The following is a 21403-nucleotide window of genomic DNA, read 5'->3' on the forward strand; positions in this document are numbered from 1 at the left end:
TCTCTCTCTCTCTCTGTGTGGGCAGTGTGGAGCGGTGTCTCTCTCTGTGCGGGCAGTGTGGAGCGGTGTCTCTCTCTGTGCGGGCAGTGTGGAGCTGTGTCTCGCTCTCTGTGCGGGCAGTGTGGAACGATGTCTCACTCTCTGTGCGGGCAGTGTGCAGCGGTGTCTCGCTCTCTGTGCGGGCAGTGTGGAGCGGTGTCTCGCTCTCTGTGCGGGCAGTACGAAGCGGTGTCTCGCTCTCTGTGCGGGCAGTGTGGAGCGATGTCTCGCTCTCTGTGCGTGCAGGGTGGAGCAGTGTGGAGCGATCTGAGCGGGCAGTGTGGAGTGGTGTCTCGCTCTCTGTGTGGGCAGTGTGGAGTGGTGTCTCGCTCTCTGTGCGGGCAGTGTGGAGTGGTGTCTCTCTCTCTCGGCACCGAAATTAAGGGGACATCTCACCAGTTTAACATAGGTGACAAAAAAACAGATGGCTTATAACTTATAACCACCCTTACTATAATGAAAATAAGACATGTATTTTGCCTTCAAATCTACTTTAAATCACATTGCTAATTGCATAAGATACTTGTTTGTAGCTTAAATACTAAAATTTCCGCTTAAAAGTGTGATTTTGTAACTTTTTGAAATGTCAGTAAGGACTTGTGTGTGTCAGTAAATTTTGGGTATCATGTCCATAAATTTCACTTTGGTAGGTTGGCAACACTGGCCTTCAGTAATACTGAAGCAGTGCACATGACTATCCACTAATTTTTTTCCCGGTGGGGTCAGCTGGCTAGGTCAGCAATGGTGCTGGCAGAGGGGAAGTGATACCCCCCCTATCATTTCCTCCCAGCATCCTATGTAGCTCCGCAGGAGGGAAGAGACCCAGAGGTCGAGGCTTCAGCTGGCTAATTAGCACCTGATCAGTGAGGTAAGATCCTCACTATTATTTGTTTGCTTTGTAATGTCTGGGATGGTAGCCGAGTCGCTGCACAATGGGCCTCTGGGTTGTATTAGCCCCCTGGGCCAAAAGTTGCCAGTCCTCCCCTGGGTGTTATCCTTCCATGGAAGGGGAATGCACATGTTGGCTGCGTTGATAGGATGGAGAATGAAAGACCTTTTCTAGGTGGATTGAGGTAGGGACGTGTGATGTAGGAGATATTGTGCAGGAGAGTAATCTGATGAGTAGGTTGTTATTTTTGTGGTAAGGTGGTGAGCATCTTTCCAGAAGGGTTGTATCAGCAAGCATTCCCACCAGATGTGGAGTAAAGAGCCAGGTGCTGTGTTACACCTCCAACATAGCAGGGAAACAGTGGGGAGGTATTTGTGTAGCTTATCTGGGGCCCTATACCATCTTGAGTAGATTTAAATCGGTTTTCTAGTGCAGAAACATTCGTCGACCCTTTACGAATAGAGCCAATTCACCTTCCCAGCATTGGCTGGTTTTGTTCACTTTGGGATTGCGATTGGAGAACATGAGTGAATAAAGATCAGATATTAAATGTCTTTTGGGCTCCGATCTGGAGCAAAGTGCTTCAAAGGGGGTGCGATCTCTGCACCATATCGATGGAGGTTCGGAGCTGTTCAGGAAGTGTCTAACCTGTAGAAATTTGAAGAAAGGGATGGTTCGGTTGGGAATTCTAGATGGCAGAGCATTTAACTGTATGACGGTATGTGAGATACAATCAGCGCTACCCTTCACTACCCAAATACTGTGTCAATATTTCAGTATACTCCTTAATGATATAAAATTGCTGGTGAACATTCCTAGTGATTCAACCACGCAAATAACATATAAATATTCTTACAGTGCAGCGCAACCAAAAATCACCATAAAAAGTAATAGAATAAATAATATAAATCTGTGGATCTTCAATCAAACTCCTTTTAAATCAACAATACATAAAAACTACCACCCAAAAAACAAAAAGTCCACATGTAAAAAAAAAAAAAAAAAAATGCTATATAAAGAGTGATCCACCGCAATGTTCTTCAATCACCTAATGACACCAAAAAGTGCACACCACCACTGGCTGGAAAACATGCTCACCTCACAGATGAGATCAATCAGCTTTGTATATAGACACTCCTGAAATCTCCTGCTATGATCTCCTCTCCTGGCATCTGCTTCTCTGCAAGCTTCTCTTACTGCTCTGCTAACCTCATGCAAGTACAAAGGCAGACTACATAGTGCTCTCCGTTTGAACAAAGTTTATTAAAAGCCCCATATAAACAACACTTACAAAATGTAAAATCAAAAGCGCTTGTAATCACATTCACATTCCTCTGCTCACCACTCCGCACAGATCTCAGTCACATCTGGGTACTTTACCATCTGGTAACCGAGGCTATTGTTCTTATATAACCGATAAATCCTCCCTAATATTTCCGAATGGCAAAAAAATCTCTCCTTTACACTTTGTTTCATGTCAGACAGTGGATGTGGTATACCTGATGAGATGTACCTGCTCAGCATACTAGCTCATTATGAAAAACTTAACTTAGAACGAAGCCCCGACACGGACCCCCGGACACCGCTGTGGGAGCGGACATGTTCCCTCGGCGTCTCTTCCGGGTTCGGCGGCTCCGGCGATGTGATTGGCCGGAGCCGCAATGACGTCACTCCCGCGCATGCGCGTGATTTTCCTTCAGAGCGCATGCGCCGCTTGCGTCAGCGGCTGCATGCAGCGCAAATATCTCCTAAACCGTGCAGGTTTAGGAGATATTAATTGTACCTACAGGTAAGCCTTCTCTAGGATATGCAATAAAGAAAAAGGAAAACAATTAATCTTTCCCTTTTTTTTTTTAATTCTTATTTTTTTTTATATTTATGTTCTATCATTTTTTTTTTTTTTTTTCATTTTATGTGTGGGACATCAATTGGAGCTGAGTGCTGACCATTGTCATGATTTTTTACCCTTGTGGCAATGGGGTTTAATTTGAGGTATAGTATTTTTGGCTGGTTTTGGGGCCGATTTCTGTATTTATTGCTTTTTATGTGTTTTCTATCTATTTAGGCGTTGTTGTGTCTTTGGTTTGGTTGTCCATCTGGGTGGCCGGGCTTACATGCCTACAACTCATACTTTATTTTGTTTCCGGTTTCTCCTTGGGTATATGTGTCACTTCCGGTCTCCACCGGAAGTGCGACTATCTGTCGAAGGAACTTCTCTCTACGTGCAGTCCGTGTTTGGCGGCACACACAGAGAGACGTGGGGGGTGGGTGACTTTGTGGGGGAAGGATTGGCCAAATGTTCTGTATATATATTGGCCTTCCTGGCGATGCATAGAGCAGGCTGGTTCTTTGAGGCATGGGCAGATGAAGACTGATCACATTCCGATACGGTACATTTGGATGGGGATGTTGTCCCCTATTTGATTTTGATTCTGTGTTTTTTGCTGTTATGTATGTAGTCTGTGTATTTACGAATACACTTATTTTAATTCTGCTATACAGGGATCTTTTCATATTGGATACAGACCCTTGGTCCATGTGGTGTTTAAAATATAGGTTTTTGGCTTGAGGGGTTACTTTTGCTAAATGTTTGATGGAACTATCCTTCCATGGGTAAGTTATATATACTTTGTCCCATGGGATTTTATTAAATATCCCACATGGGTTTCTCTGTCTATGGATGCTATGTAATACACTCAATATTTGTTTTGCTTTCATCACCACTCTTATTTTGGTTTTCATAGTCCACTTTATTATGATTTGCACTTTTAGCACTATTTGGGTCTTTATATATTATTGAATCCATTAGCTTTGGTGGCTACGTTGCCACTTCTTCAACTTTTCTTTTATTGAGTTTGTTGGATCTATAGATATTTATTCTATCACAGGAATAAAATTTTCCCAGACCCAATAGCCAATTTCCAGCTCATTATTCAAGACCTCTTTGCATTGGTTTGAGACATTCATTTATTTGATTTTATTGAGGGTAAGGATGTTTTCTTGTTTTGCCTTTCTCATTCTTCATTATCTTCTATCCCCCAATGGTCATTTCCATTTTGGTCCCTCACACTATTCTTATAATCTTTTATCCTCCCCCCTTTTTTTGCTTCCCTTCCCTTCCCCTTCCATCTTTCCCCTCCCCCTTCATTTTCTTTCCTCTCCCCCCCCCCCTTTTTACCTCCTCCCTCCTTTTTGTCTCCCTTCCCCCTGCCTTCTTTTTTTTCTTCTTTCCACTGGTTGTTTGCTCCTCATTTGCTTCTCCTATCGCTGATGTATATGAATATGTAATCTGTACATTATTATATATTAATAAGATTATATGTATATACAGTACCTTTATGTATTGACTATTTTATTGTATTGACATTTATGATATGTTGTTTGCATATTATAAGGTGTATATTTTGAAAACTCTATAACATATCTGGATCCTGAGAAAGCTCATGTTGTGGGCGAAACTCATCGATCCACCGCACGGCAGGATGTGTTACGCTATGTGGAAACACCATTGATATGTTGCACTTTATACGTTTTATTGAAACAAAAAAAATATTAAAAACAGACATTATACTTTTTAGACCCATTTCTCTTCAGTATCATGGGCACATTAAAATCCCATTTTCCTCGTCTGCTGGGATTTGCCCCTATTCCCCCCCCCCCCCCCTTTTTGGGGTTTCCCCTTTTCCCACCATCTCCCCTATCCTGTCAGACTTGACATATTTATATATTTATTGAATTTTTAGGAGATCGTGCCAGAACTGTATATACAGATACTAACTCCCCACTCAATTTTTATAATATATAATGAATTTAGGTATGGTGTTTTTGGTGTTTGTTGGAAGTAGTTTGACTACTGTGCAAGACATTGGACAGAGAGACTGTGATAATACAGGCGCATCAGCATTCGTAAACTGTAGATTCTGTGAAGTTGAATTTATTTGAAATCTTTAGAGAAAATAGCTGTTCTGGTAAAATCGATGCTGAAGCATATTTAAGGATTCACCCACTGTTGATCTAAAAGAGTCTTTTTTTTCTGACTATAGTTCAATTGATTATTAGTACTCTTCCCTCTAATTGCATTCATTAATTATGCATCCCGTGTTTTAAGCCACCTTTTCAAAGCGTCTTCATCACTGAAGTACGTTATACATTAACTATTAATTATAACACGGTGACTGTGAATGTAAGATTTGGGGGTTGTCGGTGAAATATGCAGGTTCTAGTTAAGAAAATTAGGTAGGGCTTAATGAATTTCCACTGAAAAAAGGCACAAAACTGATTAAACACAAGCTGTTTTAGAAGTTTTCTGGGATATGTCAGATTGATGTGGCTTTTCTTGCCTGGCTGTCTACAATTATAAAACATAATCTTTTTGGTAGCCTTTATTTTGCCTGGTCGTATCAGTGTTATAGAGCCACAGTTTGGCAGACAGCAGCCTGTTAAAAGCTTCAGGAAGAAAGTTTAAAATCAAAATGCAAAGGGGAACTCGCTACCATATTATTCTCTGGAGGATAGGATGCTCTTAGAATGCCTATTGAAATCAGCATTATCATTTCAATACTTGTCAAATATGAGTCATTTCCTAGTTCAGGCAAAAAATTATTTATAAATCTTTAAATCCTACAGTTCTTTCAAGAAAAGGTTAAGGTACTTATGATTTAATGAAACGCCTTCACATCATAACTGTTTAACTGTCGTGTGAAAACTTGTCCTTTAAGACGGAGAGCCCCATCAGCAGAAGGCACTGCTGTCTTGTGTATTATTAATGCTGTATTAAACAAAGTTACAAATGACTTGGGCTTTAAGATAATGATGGAGTACTTGTTGGCTCAGCTCTTTACGTAATAATAAAGCCGGGTCATCCCATGGGAGTAACTCCGTTTTATCACATAGTACATGGAATCTGTTTGGCTTTTCTAGCTAGTGCCATGTTGAGTTTAACATTGACCTGAACTCAAAAGTATAAGATATGCTATGCTATAGGCAACATTCTTGCAATGGTAAGCGTGATTAGGCATCACCCTGAAAGAAAATCAACTTTTTGTGTAGAATTTTCCCCGAAAAATAGCAGAGCACTTTCTGTGCCTAGGCACTTCTGTCTCTTGAGCCTCATAGCTGTATACCTTAATTGTGAAATCTTCTAAGACACTGCTGTCTTCAACTGCTAGTCTAATGATATTTGTAATCAAATGCATTGTTGTGACAATGAAATACATTGCTGGTTAGAAAGTTGTACCTGAGGACAGTGCAAGTGCAAGGATCTCTCTTATTCTTATTATTTCTTCCATTCTGTGGATCTGTGGATCACCTCTCCTGCTGCTTTTTGATCATACCCTGCCAGTCATCAGCTCACCAGCCATCGGGGTGGCAGCTCTGACATGGGAAAACAATTCCCCACCTTTCCTGCTGCTTCTTGATCATACTCCGCCAGTCATCAGCTCACCAGCCATCGGGGGGGAGAGGGGGCAGATCTGACATGGGGAAGCAATTTCCGACCCCTCTTGCTGCTTCTTGATCATACTCCACCAGTCATCAGCTCACCAGCCATTGGGGGGAGCATCCAAGCTGTATACCTGCAGTGTGAGTCACTGCAGCTTTGACTGCTAGTTTAATGATATTTGCAATGAGATTTATGCTGGTGAAGAAGTTGTATCTGAGGACAGTGACGTGCAGGGATCTCCCTGATTGCGTTAATTTCTGTGGATCTGTGCTTTATTCACCTCTCCTACTGCTTCTTGATCATTACCCCACCAGTCATCAGATCACCAGGGGGGGGTGGCTCTGACATGAGGAAACAAAGCCCTGTCTCTGCCAAGATGACTACCCTTACACAAAGATGAGGTGTAGAGCAAGGCATGGTAAATCAGTAATGGGGGAAGACATCAGATTAATGGGAGACCACAGGCAATACAGTTGATTAGTCATTGGTCCTCTGACTCTTTTATGGCACAGAGCCTCTTTAAAGGAAAGCTATATTGTAGGCTGACATTGCTGACCTGCCCCCTAAAATGGTAGTTGCTCGGCTGCTTCTGGCTTCTGTAATTGCATAGTCATTGACCAGGAACAAGTATCCAGCCATCAAAGTCAAAACTGCTGATTTGCATGCCTCTTATAGCTGCATGAGCTGAAAAGAAGGGCGCAGAAAAATATAGCTATTAGTATATTTTTCTTCACTTTATGCTTTAACTATGTAATGTTGTAAAGGTTTAATAGATTTTATCTAAACAGGTAATTACTAGTAAAAATCTAGTGTTTGACTGCAGCCTAATGTGAGAGTGTTTTTTTACAAAATAACAGGTAGGATTGAAGGCTGTAATATAAAAAAATGTTGTGTACTACACATGTAGATCTATAGCATATAGAGTATTAATAAATAAGAAATTAAGATATAGCATAGCAGTCTTTATACTGTAAATTATCAATAGGAAAGAAACCATGCTTATGTGAAACCTAAAAACTCACAAAAAAATAAGCAATATAAATTATATAAAATCTGTAGCTCTACTATGGGATATTCTTCACAGTAAGTAGTAATCTTAAATGTCTTGAGCTGCGCTAAAATCACCTACCATTAACATATACGTGAATATGTCCATATAGCATATACAGTGGGTATCGAAAGTTTGGGCACCCCAGGTAAAAATTTGTATTAATGTGCATAAAGAAGCCAAGGAAAGATCGAAAAATCTCCAAAAGGCATCAAATTACAGATTAGACATTCTTATAATATGTCAACAAAAGTTAGATTTTATTCCCATCATTTACACTTTCAAAATAACAGAAAACAAAAAAATGGTGTCTGCAAAAGTTTGGGCACCCTGCAGAGTTAATATCTTGTACTGCCCCCTTTGGAAAGTATCACAGCTTGTAAACGCTTTTTGTAGCCAGCCAAGAGTCTTTCAATTCTTGTTTGAGGTATCTTTGCCCATTCTTCCTTACAAAAGTCTTCCAGTTCTTTGAGATTTATGGGCTGTCTGTCACGCACTTCTCTTTTAAGGTCTATCCATAGATTTTCAATTATGTTGAGGTCAGGAGATAGGGAAGGCCATGGCAAAACCTTCAGTTTACGCCTCTTGATGTAATCCCCCGTGGATTTTCAAGGTGTGTTTAGGATCATTATCCATTTGTAGAAGCCATCCTCTCTTTAACTTCAGCTTTTTCACAGATGGCATCAAGTTACCATCCAAAATTTGCTGAAATTTTATTGAATCCATTTTTCCTTCTACTCGTGAGATGTTCCCTGTGCCACTGGCTTCAATACAACCCCAAAGCATGATTGATCCACCCCCATGCTTAACAGTTGGACAGAGGTTATTTTCATTAAATTCTGTGCCCCTTCTTCTCCAAACATACCTTTGCTCATTCCGGCCAAAAAGTTCAATTTTAACCTCATCGGTCCACAGAACTTGTTTCCAAAATGCATCAGGCTTGTCTCTATGTTCATTTGCAAAGTTCAAACGCTGATTTTTGTGGTGAGGACTTGGAAGAGGTTTTCTTCTGATCACTCTTCCATGAAGACCATATTTGTACAAGTATCTCTTTATAGTGGAATAGTGTACCACAACTCCAGTGTCTGCCAGATCTTTCTGGAGGGATTGTGCAGTCAAACGTGGGTTTTGAATTGTTTTTCTCACAATCCTGCGAGCTGTTCTATCTGATATTTTTCTTGGTCTTCCAGATCTTGCTTTAACTTCCACTGTTCCTGATGACTGCCATTTCTTAATTACATTCCAAACAGAGGATTTTGACATCTGAAAACGCTTTGCTATCTTCTTATAGCCTTCTCCAGCTTTGTGAGCGTCAACTATTTTCAGTTTCAGTTTTCTAGACAACTGCTTAGAAGATCCCATGGTGCTGATTGTTGGGGCAAGGTCAGATGAGTCTGGGCATTTAAAACCTTTGAGATTGACATCACCTGGTCTTTCCAGATGATGATTGAGACCAATTCATGACACTGGCAGGTCTCAGCCTTACAAAGGGGGCAGTGCATGCTATAAATTCTGCAGAGTGCCCAAACTTTTGCAGACGCCATTTTTTTGTTTTCTGTAATTTTGAAAGTGTCAATGATGGAAATAAAATCTAACTTTTGTTGACATATTATAAGTCTAATCTGTAATTTGATGCCTTTCGCAAATTTTTCCATCTTTCCTTGGCTTCTTTATGCACATTAATACAAATTTTTACCTGGGGTGCCCAAACTTTCGATCCCCACTGTACTGTATATGAAGGAAAATAGAAATTGAAAAGTAAAGAAATAGTCCACGTGTGAAAAAGTCCTATTTATTAGAAACCAACAATGAGACACAGCATCAGAGATGATCCTCCAGCACCATTGGATTAGGAGAGTCTGTGTGTTAAAGGCAACCACCTCAATGGTAAAAATGCAGGCTTACCAGCTATGTGACCAAAAGGTCACAAAGGGCCCATTGACATAGCATTGAGGACAAATGCAGAAAAAGGGGGTTCCCCTATGGTGGGACTTTTCATGCACTCTAGTGAAAATACAATAGTATAGTATAATACAAAATTAATTTTATTGAAAAAATAAGTTCATACATATAAAAGCATGGCAAGCAGTTATGAAAATACAAAAGTTGCAGACAACGTAAATACTGTAGAAGCACCTTCCTTTGGCCCAATCCTCAGGATAACCAAGAAGATCTTTGGAGGATGGTCCCCACCTCACCATTCCCACAGCATATATATAGGGATATGAAGGCAGACACCCCACATAGTGTAAGATTGTATTGAACAAAATGTATTTAAATAGAGATGCACCTACATCAAAACTGTTAAAAATTGTACAATATCATCTCCTTTCGCCCGCAAACAGTCCAAAAACTTGCACTTTTGGGAACGTAGGAAACGTAGTGATGTCATTCCTACACGTTTCATCATAAACTATGTGTTTCGGGGCAAAAATGCGTAGAGTTATGGTTTTTGATAAAGAGAACTTTCTGACACGTGAACTATTTCTTTATTTTCTATTTCTTTCTTTTCAATTTCTATATATGCACATATTCACATATGGTTGTGGTAGGGGATTTTAGCGCAGCTTAGGACATTGAAGATTACTATATATTATCCATTACACATTATCAATCCAACAAATTTTAATTATTTGCCTTTTAAAATACATGCGTAGGTATTTAATAGGATTTTGCAGCGCTTAGTGAAATTTTAAGTAAAAAAGTCCATCAGTCCCAGGAACAAAGGATATGTCAAATAGAAACACCTCCAATAAAGAATCCGTCTGATGTTAATCAAGCATATAGTCCTCAGATGTAGAATCCGTATATGCAAAGAGATGAAAGGGAAAAGATCATGGTGCAGTACATCACAATTAGTGAAAAACACACATATGGGGAGGGTTCCACCAGTGCAGGGTTAATGCCGTATGATGTGTACACACTTCCTCCACCCCTCATGCAGTGCACACTCACCAAAGCTAAAACAATCACTTGTTTGTAACAATACAGGTTTGCTGGGATGATTCACATGCACTTGGAGGATACAGCAAGCCAGCACCACAGGGTCTTCTCCCAATCTCTCAGAGGTCAATAATCATCAATGCAAAGTAAAATGGAAACGATATTTATTCAATAGTAAAAGCACAAACAGCACAAAGTAATAGCCACTCACATTGAAAAACACTCTGCTACTCCCAGCTAACGGTGCAGTCACAGTTCATCAGTGGGCGGCTTTGCCCGACATGTTTCCAGCTACAGTCATTTTTCCAAGGGCTCCTGTGCACTGATTCTATTTCCCCTAGATCTTTAAATATCATTGGCAGAGCCTCACTTCCGCCCTCACAGCCATCTTAACTGTGCTCCGTGACATCATATCCGCCCGGACTGTGACTGCACCGTTAGCTTTTGACTTTATATTTGAGGACTGGTGTACCTTTTATTGCTGGTTGCTGGTATTAGGAGTTTTGCGCTGATCTTTTATCTTTATTTCTTTATGTTTTGTAAGCATATTGTTGCAATGGCCATAAGGAGGTTCTACCAAAAAAGAATAGGAGATGCCATGACTCAAAGCTTGAAGGAGACCTTTTCTCCTCCACTTCCTCACCATCCCGACCACCTAAACACACCATATGGCTAAAAATGTGTAGATCTTTTAGACAACTGTGTACTTCCACCCTTGTGGCAAGAGTTTGGGGAAAGCCCTCTTCTGTTTAGCATGATTAGATCCCCGTGTACAAATTCAGCTACATAAAAACATTATTTTTGTGTAGGGGAACATAAATGGGTTTCACAGAGCCCTGGCTTTAACCCTACTGAACCCTTCTGTGATGATTTATCTAAATTACCACGGACACCACCCTTGTACAAAGTCTTCCCAGAAGAGTGGAGGCTTTTATAGCCACAAAGGTTGGCCAACTCTGTATAAATACAAAAAAAAACAAGTCTTTCTGCTCTCAATTGTTCAAACACATGAAATTGTTAGAAGAAGATTAAAAACAAAGTACTTGGGTCTGTGGGGGAAGATCTACCCACAGTGCTCCATGGGGTCTGGATTCCAGTGAAAAGAACCAAAAAGGGATTCAAAGGACAGTAGCCTTGTATTGAGACAATGGCAGGCAAGATCACCAGGATGGATGTGATTAGGGAGGGATTGATGGGTTCAGGCTCCATTCATGGTGCAGCAGGGCTCATCAGACCAAGGAAGGTCATCGGGACATGTACAAAAATAGAAGGGGAGCCACAGCCCAAACATCAATGGAAGCATAAGTCATTTATTTAAAATAATAATAAAAAATTGACATCTAGGTAAGCAGATGACTGTGTCAGGTGAGAAAGCTTATGTGGCCGCCGTGGCTGTCCGGTTGGCAGAACTGGCTGTCATGCACGGATTGTCAAAGCCATTGAGAGAGTCAGACATGGTAACAGTGTCTCCTTTAGATAGAGTGACAAGCCACAGGGGTGTAGGGGCATATACAATATGTTTCGGAGGCCCTGCCTCCTTTGTAAGGTACTTGACATGCTTAGGCATGTAGTAATAATATCTCTGCAGATTGGGAGGATCAGAGTTCACACAATATCTCTGACTGGCCAACCCTGTTAAAGTATCACATGGCCAAATGCCTAGGCACTGGAATACACTGCCAACACAATGGAGGGACAGAAGATAATGTTCTGCAGGGCAGATAAATAATTTTTTTAATAACATAGATTATATAAAGGTGAAGTATAAATCAAAAGTGGGGTGGGGGAGGGAGTTATTTGGCTCCTGGTCTCAAATAAATTGCAAAACTGGCACTAAAATATTTTATTGACATATACATCCCTAACACCCCCTTTCTTTGTCCCCCCAAAAAATTCCTTTCCCTGCAGCCATGTGTGTCATTTTCCATCACGATACATCAAGTTGATACGTTCATTAAGCTGCATAGAGTGAGATCTTTGTAAGACAGATGCACCATTGGCTGCTTCTCCAAGAGCATGAGCTTGAGATCATGCCTTGGCAATAGCAAAAATTCACTGCTAACAGTGAACTTTAAGAGCATTAGAAATCACTGTTTTGTGAATTACCTTTAGAAGCCTGTATTGTTTTGTCAAAAAATATACCTATATATATATATATATATATATATATATATGCTCACAGTGTTACATTTATTTGCAGCTGGCTTTTACAAACATAGACCATATCTAATCTTTACAGTTGTCAATGATATCAAAACTGGTGATGATTACAAATTATAACTTCATGTGTTCACTGGACAGCCATTGTGAATAGCTATTGCAGGCAATCTCTTACATTCCATTGTTCATCTCTCAAGAAAAATTATTGAGCAGTCTAACCTTCCTTGGTTACAATCATTAATATAAATGTTTCCACCAACACCACTGTACATTTTCCAATTGATCTTGTGCTGAAGCTTTTCATAGCAACATAAAGAACATTTTATAATTTTTTTCTTTTTAAGGAATCCCAACAGTCAACCTTTCTGTCCGTGTTATAAATGAGCTTAATGCCAAACTGTAAGGAAGCTGTTGAGTCATAATTGGGGGGCATTGTGTCATGAATTCTAAAAAAAATAAATAAAAAATAAACCCCAGAAATAAAATATAGCACATAAAACAAATATAAAATAGACAAAATTAAACCGTTATTTAACAGAAAAAAACAGAAATAAAAGATAAAAATTGTAAAACAGAAATAAAATATAGCACAAAGAAAGACAAATATAAACAAAGGGGGAATTATACTTCTTTAAAAGGGCAAAAAAAAATATATGTATACATAAACCCATAAAAAAAAAAAAGAAAAAATATATTGAAAAGTAGCAAAAAGAAAAGTAGAAATAAGAAACAAGTTAAAATATTTGTAAACAAGAAAATATGACAGAAAAGGAAGAATCAATTTTGAAATAAGATTTCTAAACAAATAGGATTGCAAATAAAAAAGAAAAGGAAAAATTATATATATAAAAAAAAAAGATATAGAATGGTGAAAAGAAACACAAAATAAAACAGCAAAAAATATAAAAAAATAAATTGAATTTCCACTTAGAAATAAAGGTATAGTTAAACTTATAAAAGAACATTTTTATTTTGAATGATATGACAGGACTATCGCAAGAGTGTTTCCCGCTATAAAGAAAGCTTCTTAAGAATTATTACCTTTATTAGATTGGTGACACCGAGCTTTAGCTATACATTGCTAACTTCTGTCCCTCTGCAGAGACAATTTTCTTTTCTTAAATAAACTGTCAGTGTAGTCTTAATATATTGTTTGCTCCCTCATACTCTGAGAATACAGCTGATATAAAACATGTATATGCTGCATTGGTAATGGTATCTTTAGTGTAGTTGACTTGAACAAATGTGTTTCCCTCATGGCTGTGTTAATGTGATAAAAGAAATTGGCTGTTCGTCAGGATTTGGCTGGGTAAAGACAGTAGAGATGGAACCACATTCCCTTTTTATACATTAACGCCAACAAGAAGTTTCTCTCTGAGTTATATTTCATACAGCACGTCTCTTCGTTGCGCAGAGATGTTGTAAAACATGAGATAATGTTACAAATAACGCACTGGGATGGCTGTATCTTTTATAATGATAACAGTCGGGAACTGAATGACAGTAACAGGCTGTAAAAAATATATATATTTAATAATATTACTGAAAACACAATTCCATCCGCACTTGTTATTTTTAAAAGCTTTTGTAATGAAATTCATGCATGGAGATAGTGAAATATGAAAAACAGGGAAAAAAATGGAGAGGGGGGTGACCTACTAAACAAATGTTTGTGAGCAATGCATAATAACTCGAGCATTTAATTTTTCATTCCTTAAAGTGGCGAGTTTCTGTCTTCTAATGGTTTGGGGAAATGTGCAATTTGCAGAAATTGTAAACTGCGGAACCATGAAAGTTGTTTAGAAGCTAATCTGTGAGCAACGTAATGATACTCAATGGCAAATTTGCACCCCCTTTAGGTAATCCATTCGGGATGTTTATCCTTCATCAGAGCTCCAGATCTGCTGATGACAATCACTTAGGATTTGAATGGGAGACAATTCATGTTTTCTTTTCTTAAGGAAACGTAGGTGCAGTCATTATACCTGCGGCACTGAATGACTGCGCTTTGATTTTCAAAGGGGAATTTCAGTATATGACGATCCTCTAATTGTCTTTTGTTGCTGGAGAAAATTTATTTTACTGCAACAAAAGTGTTCTAGCCATTGATTGCTAATTCTGTTGTTTTACCTGGCGTGTTTATTAAGCAGACTTTCAGACCAGCATAAGTGATTATGCTCAGTTCTAAATAACTGGATGCAGCAAACTACTGAGATTTGCATAGAAAGCGCAGTCTCTGTTTCATTAAAGTGGACCCATAAATCAAATGTTAAAGCCTAACTCCAGGCACGTAACTGAATACAAGGTTGTACTTTCTTTCTATATATATATATATATATATATATATATATATATATATATAGTATACAACTTCAGGGATGTGGAAGGCAGGTATGTGTTCCCATTACTTGGGTTGTGGTACCTTTAAGGGTAAAGTGATTCTCACTCATTCAGAGTGAGGGGTTCTGGGGTGATAGATATACAAAGGGAAAGCTGACTTGTTGCAGCATTCCCAGGATTGTTGAGTACTTATACAGGACCTTAAATTCGGAGACTCCAATTGATTTTTGGGTAGAAAAGAGCCTCTAACCCGGGTTACGGGTGCTTCGGGCCTGTAAGGGTTTACCAGCCGGAAAGGGAGGGCTGAAAAGGGCAGGAAGTTATCAGCAGGTCTCCAAGAGGTGTGGTGTGAAAGAGGACACAGTTGTGAAAGGACTGTGAAATATCTGGCCACTGAGACACTGCCGGTGGCCTTTTCCTGGACCCCGACGCAGGTAAGGGACCAGTATACTGGCGGTAAGCCATTGTGTTATTTGCTGAAAAACCAAGTTATGGAATGTTTTGCTTAATTTGATGAAGTAAGCTGGTGTTGTTTGAATGATTTTTGGAGGAAATATATATATATACAGTATCTCACAAAAGTGAGTACAACCCTAACATTTTGTAAATAATTTATTTTATCTTTTCACAGGTTGCCACTTTGCTCCAGTGGCAACCTGTGAAGCTCTGGTGAACTCCATGCCCAAGAGGGTTAAGGCAGGGCTGGAAAATAATGGTGGCCACACAAATGATTTGACCTTTTGGACCCAATTTGGAAATTTTAACTTGGGGGTGTACTCACTTGTAGCTACCAGTTTAGACATTAATGGCAGTGTGTTGAGTTATTTTGAGGGAACAGCAAAAAATGTACACTGTTATACAAGCTGTACACTCACTACTTTACATTGTAGCAAAGTGTCATTTCTTCAGTGTTGTCACATGAAAAGGTATAATAAGATATTATGAGATTCTGTATATATGTACGTATATATATATGTATGTGTATATATATATATATATATATATATATATATATATAGATATAGATAGATAGATATATATATATATATATATATATATATATATATGCATATATATATATATATATATATATATATATATATATATATATATGCATATATATATATATATATATATATATATATATATATATATATATATATATATATATATATAAAGATTTGTACCGGCTCCTGATTGGATGTTTTAAGTCAAAAGAACCTCATCTCATTTACTAAGCTAAGTGAAAATTTCCTTTACTAAGTGAACATCCTAGACTCTGTTAATAAATCTACCTGGTTCAGTCTTTTATATCTACCTGGCATTCCTAAAAACAATCTTCTAAAAGTATGAAGAGATCGGTCTACACAATATTCTTAGTCTGCATGCCTAAATCTCACTTTTGTTGTAATATGTACACATTATTTTGGTAGGTGCATTACACCAGAATAAGTTTCTTCATTGATGGACCAGAAGAAGATTTAACAGCATTTGATTCAAGAATACTGACTGATCCCATTTATGAGAACGATGTGGACAGTTATATACGGCTTGGGCAAAACATGAATGGTATGATTTAGCTTATTTTTATTCCATCCTTCTTCCGCAGTAGAAATACTATTTGCTTGAATAAAAGAAAGTAGCACTTGTATTTATTTAATGGAGTTCATTAAAAGGGAGTTTAAATTATAACGTTTTTTTCTGTAGCTTTTCAATTTTTTCTATTATTATTAACAACCTAAAATGTGTTTTTCTATCTTTGCTGGCATTTAAATGGGTTCCATCCTGTTCCTACTTGCTGTATGCACCTTCATTGGAAAATATTCTCTTACTGCTAGTCATAGACTGGGCACAGCTTTTCAGCTAAGCCTAGTGCCTCCGACCTTACTATAGAGAGTGTATCTCTATATGCAATAGAAACTCCAGTATAGTGTGGCAGACACAGCATTTCTGTATTCTGCACATATAGTGTTTTCCCCATATCAATAGACTTAGATCTAAGGCCAACAATGTATGTGGCTTGGCTGAAAAGCTAATATAAACGTATGTTGCTGTCATGCTATGGGTAGTGGATACCTACACCTTTGGGTCTGAAACAGAAGTAAAGTTCTGAAACCTGGCCCTTCATCATCCAAAAATAATTTAATTTGAGTTCCTCCTAACATTGTAGTTGCTTAAATATTGTTCCTAGTATGTCCACCAAGGACATGTAAGAGTGCAATGGTGTTGCAATACTCCTGCCTTCAAAAATGTTACTCTGATGGAGCATGTAACAGAGGAAGTGAAACAAAATGGTGTTGCTGAGATCTTTATGGCTGTTGTATGGGCAAAGTTAGGAATCTCAATGTGGACTTAGCAAAGCTTTTACTTTATACGGAAGTGACTAGGAATAAACCCAATCCCCACTGAATTGTGCTCTTTAACCAATTAGTACATCTTCAAGCTGAAGCCAAGGTGCATTTCTTCTAGTACCTTTGTGTACATAACTTTATAACACTTAATTGTGAAACAAAACAAGAATTCAGGACAAAAAAGAAAAAGTACCTGCCATTACATGAGTAGAATATTAAACCTCTATAATAACCTAAAGATGTTCTTCATGTATCCCTTTTTTAATTAAGGTGACATTTGGTTACCAACTTCGGTCTGCTGCTTCTCATCTTCCCCAGGATGTGTGACCCAGGAATTTCCCAGATTCTGTTGACCAGTGTCATTCCAAGATACTTTCCAAAAAACTCATTCAGGAATAGTGATGAGTAAAATGGAAAATATTAATTTTACAAACATTGTGTGACTTGAGATACATTTTGACATTTTTAATAAATGCATTGGAGCCATGGGGTAAGGTGGGTTCTGGTGTTTTTTTAAGGGTGTATTGGGCTTATATTTGGCCACTGAGGGTGATGCAAGTTTATTTTATCCATCCTGAGCTTGTTCTTGTGCCAAAGAACAGTCCTTCATTAGCCTCTTATTTTTGTTTTTTTTTTTACTAAGAAAAGTAAAATAAAACATTTAAAGTAACAGTACATACAGTTAGGTCCATCAGTATTTGGATATAGCACAATTTTCATTTTTTTAGGTATTTATCAAAACATATTCAAGCTATAGTTATAGTGCACATTGTAAGGTTTAATTTGAGGGTATGTACATCCAAATCGGAGGAGGGGTTTAGGAATTACAGCTCTTAGGAATAGCCATCCTCCTTTTTCAAGAAACCAAAAGTAATTGGACAATTAAATCAAAAGCTGTTTCATGGCCAGGTGTGAGCTACTCCTTCATTATTTCTTCATCAATTTAGCAGGTAAAAGGTCTAGAGCTGATTCTAGGTGGTTTTTGCATTTGGTATCTATTGCTGTGAACCTACATCATCATCACATTACATGCGTTCAAAGGAGCTGTCCATGTAAGTGAAACAGGCCATTGTAAGGCTTCTAAAACAAAACAAATCCATCAGAGAGATAGCAGCAACATTAGGAGTGGCCAAATCAACATTTGGGTACATTCTGAGGAAAGAGGTATGCACTGGTGAGCTCAGCAACATTAAAAGGCCTGGACATCCACGGAAGACAACAGTAGTGGATGATCGCAGGATCCTCTCTGTGGTAAAGAAAAACCCATTCACAATGTCCAGACAAGTGAAGGACATTCTCCAAGAGGTGGGCATATCACTGTCAAAGTCTACAATCAAGAGAAGACTTCACGAGAGCAAATACAGAGGGTTCACCACAAGGTGCAAACCATTCATAAGCCTGAAGAATAGAAAAGCCAGATTAGACTTTGCCAAAAAACATATAAAAAAGCCAGACCAGTTCTGGAAAAGCATTCTTTGGACGGATGAAACTAAGATTAATCTGAACCAGAATGACGGCAAGAAAAAGGTGTGTAGAAGGCTTAGAACAGCTCATTATCCAAAGCACACAACATCATCTGTAAAACATGGTGGAGGCTATGTGATGGCATGGGCATGCATGGCTTCCAGTGGCACTTGGTCATTGGTGTTTATTGATGATGTGACAGAAGAGAGAAGCAGCTGTATGAATTCTGAAGTGTTTAGAGGTATACTGTCAGCCCAGATTCAGCCAAATGCAGCAAAGTTGATTGGATGGCGCTTCACAGTACAGATGGACAATGATCCAAAACACACTGCAAAAGCAACCGAGGAACTTTTGAAAGAAAAGAAGTGGAATATTCTGCAATGGCTGAATCGATCATCTGATCTTACCCTATTGAGCATACATTTCACTTGCTGAAAGAAAAACTAAAGGCCACAAACAAAGAACAACTGAAGACAGCTGCAATTAGAGTCTGGCAAAGCATCAGAAAGAAGGAAACCCAGTCTTTTGGTAAATGTTCATGGGTTCTAGATTTCAGGCAGTCATTGCCAGTAAAGGATTCTCAACAAAATATTAAAAATTAAAATTGTATTTATTTTTATATTCATTTGTCCAATTACATTAGAGCCCCTGAAAATGGGTGAACTGTGTATAAAAATGGTTTCAGTTTCTAAAATTTGTACTGGATATTTATGTTCAACCCCTTGAATTAAAGGTGAAAGGCTGCACCTCAAATTTATTTGAATTGTTTCATTTTCATTTTATTCTGGCGGCATACAGAGCCAAAAGTGAAAATTGTGCCATATGTGACGGTGGCGGGTATCAGATCCCTGCCCTCCTCACTAACTCGTGACCAAGGACCCGCCAATCTCACACCCTGTCGTCACTTGCGTAACAATGTCACTGTCAGCTGCACCCGGCACATAGATTTTTCCAGCTTGCGGGACCACAATCTAGATGCCAGCAGGCTGAGAGCGATTGTCACCGGGCTAATTAAGCAATTAACCCTTTCACTGCCACCACCGCTATGTTATTGTGAGCCCAGCAAACGCTCATAATTTTAGAAATACCAATTATGACTTTAGAATAATCATCTGTAACACGCCCTGTCACCACAGACAGGAATGTTCAGAGGATTTATTCTATACAGCAGCACTCTTCAAGAGACAGGTTCGTTGTTAGTTTGCATTAAGAGCTTAGGGACAAGATTAACACTTTTCAAAATAAAGTTTAATAATAAAAAGGTTAAAATTGGTGCAAATAAAATATTTACAGAAAAAAGTGTTTCAAAGTAATAGCGACATAATTCAGCAATTTAGAAAAAGAAGGTAGAATTTAGAAAAAATAATACTTGTATTCAATGTCCTTGGGTTATCAATGTTCAGAAGCTGAGTATGTGTGATCGTTTCTCAAACTTGATAGATGTTCCTTTCTTGATGTTACCATGAGAACTCCCTAACCCCATCTGCCTCTCTCTTTTTCTCTGAGACCGCAGGGGGTGTTAACAGAGGTCCCTGACCAATAAACACAGTGGCCATGGGCGGCCCTAAAGTTTACGACAATAACAAGGAACCTCCCGTATAGACAGATTTATAACATAATTCATATCTCAAAATATGTAATGGTTACATTCTTTAAATTGCAAGTTTATCATTCAGCATGTGATTTGGCTTCAAAAGATACTAAACATGAATATATTATTACACAGGGAATATCTTATTGCTATCTTCTATTCTATATGTGATAGAGTGATCATGCATGGTCTCAATTTGATCAGTATTTTATTTTGCATTTAACTATACACTTTCTAGAGACATATCTTGTTTGTGTTTAAAGTTATGAATTTGTGTCTAAATGTGTTCAATTAACAGAGCTCTTGAATGGCTCTGTTTTACAACCCATGTGCCATTATTCTCCTTTGCTCGGTTATGGCTTTACGGCTTGTTTGAAGTCAAAACTCCCTGCATTCCAGGGATTAATAACCTCGAGGAGGGGGCTGTGTGAGTGAGTGTTTTTGTGAACTGCCATGGCTGCTCTGACAAAATGGTTGCTGTGACAAAATGGTTGCTTGCGACAGCTTTTAGGATATCCAGTGCAGGATATCATTACACCTGTGTCTAAATATAAATGGATCTAACTGTAAATAACAATTAACTACAGCAAACCTCCCTCTAAACAGACCAAAAAAGTGGAAACTTTTTAAGCCAATTTAACATTAACAGCTCAATAAACAACATATAGGCCCTGTTCATACCTGAGCGTTTTTCAGCTCCTAAAACGCTCATTTCTGATGTCTCAAAACGCCCAACAAGCAAAATCCCATTAATTTCAATGGCCCCTGTTCACATATGAGCATTTTGTGGCCCAAAGAAAAACGCCTGAAGCTCAAAAAAGTACATGAGCTTCTTTTTTGGCAGATTTCAAGTGTTTTTGTTAGATGTCAATGTCTGCTTTCAAACACCTGCAAAAAAACGCCTGAAAAACAGCCCAAAAAACGCCTGAAAACACTCAGGTGTGAATGGAGCCTAAGAATTGTCTGCCTCAGTTAAATGTTACTGTCAACAAATCTACAATTATGTGTCAAAGGCAAAAATCACACCTGTTTAGGAATCAGGGGCTTTCAGGATTTGTAGTTTTAACATCATGCCATTTCACATGGCCAAGGCTTAGTACATCTGCAAAATGTCTTCTGCTATTTAACATCATTTTTA

The 21403-nt window shown here is 38.5% G+C and overlaps 1 protein-coding gene across 1 annotated transcript in view; it reads left to right on the plus strand.

Annotated features, from left to right (window-relative positions):
- The window catches only part of USH2A (usherin), a gene marked incomplete at its 5' end in the record, with an annotated part of 1334617 nt that overhangs the window by 85359 nt on the left and 1227855 nt on the right, over positions 1 to 21403 (plus strand). Inside the window, one exon of the mRNA XM_082250984.1 lies at positions 16293 to 16428. Coding sequence (XP_082107110.1) covers positions 16293 to 16428 — 136 coding nt within the window. The remainder of the gene's footprint in view (positions 1 to 16292; positions 16429 to 21403) is intronic.

The sequence above is a fragment of the Pelophylax lessonae genome (assembly GCF_965119305.1).
Source record: "Pelophylax lessonae genome assembly, chromosome: 3".
NCBI lineage: Eukaryota > Metazoa > Chordata > Amphibia > Anura > Ranidae > Pelophylax > Pelophylax lessonae.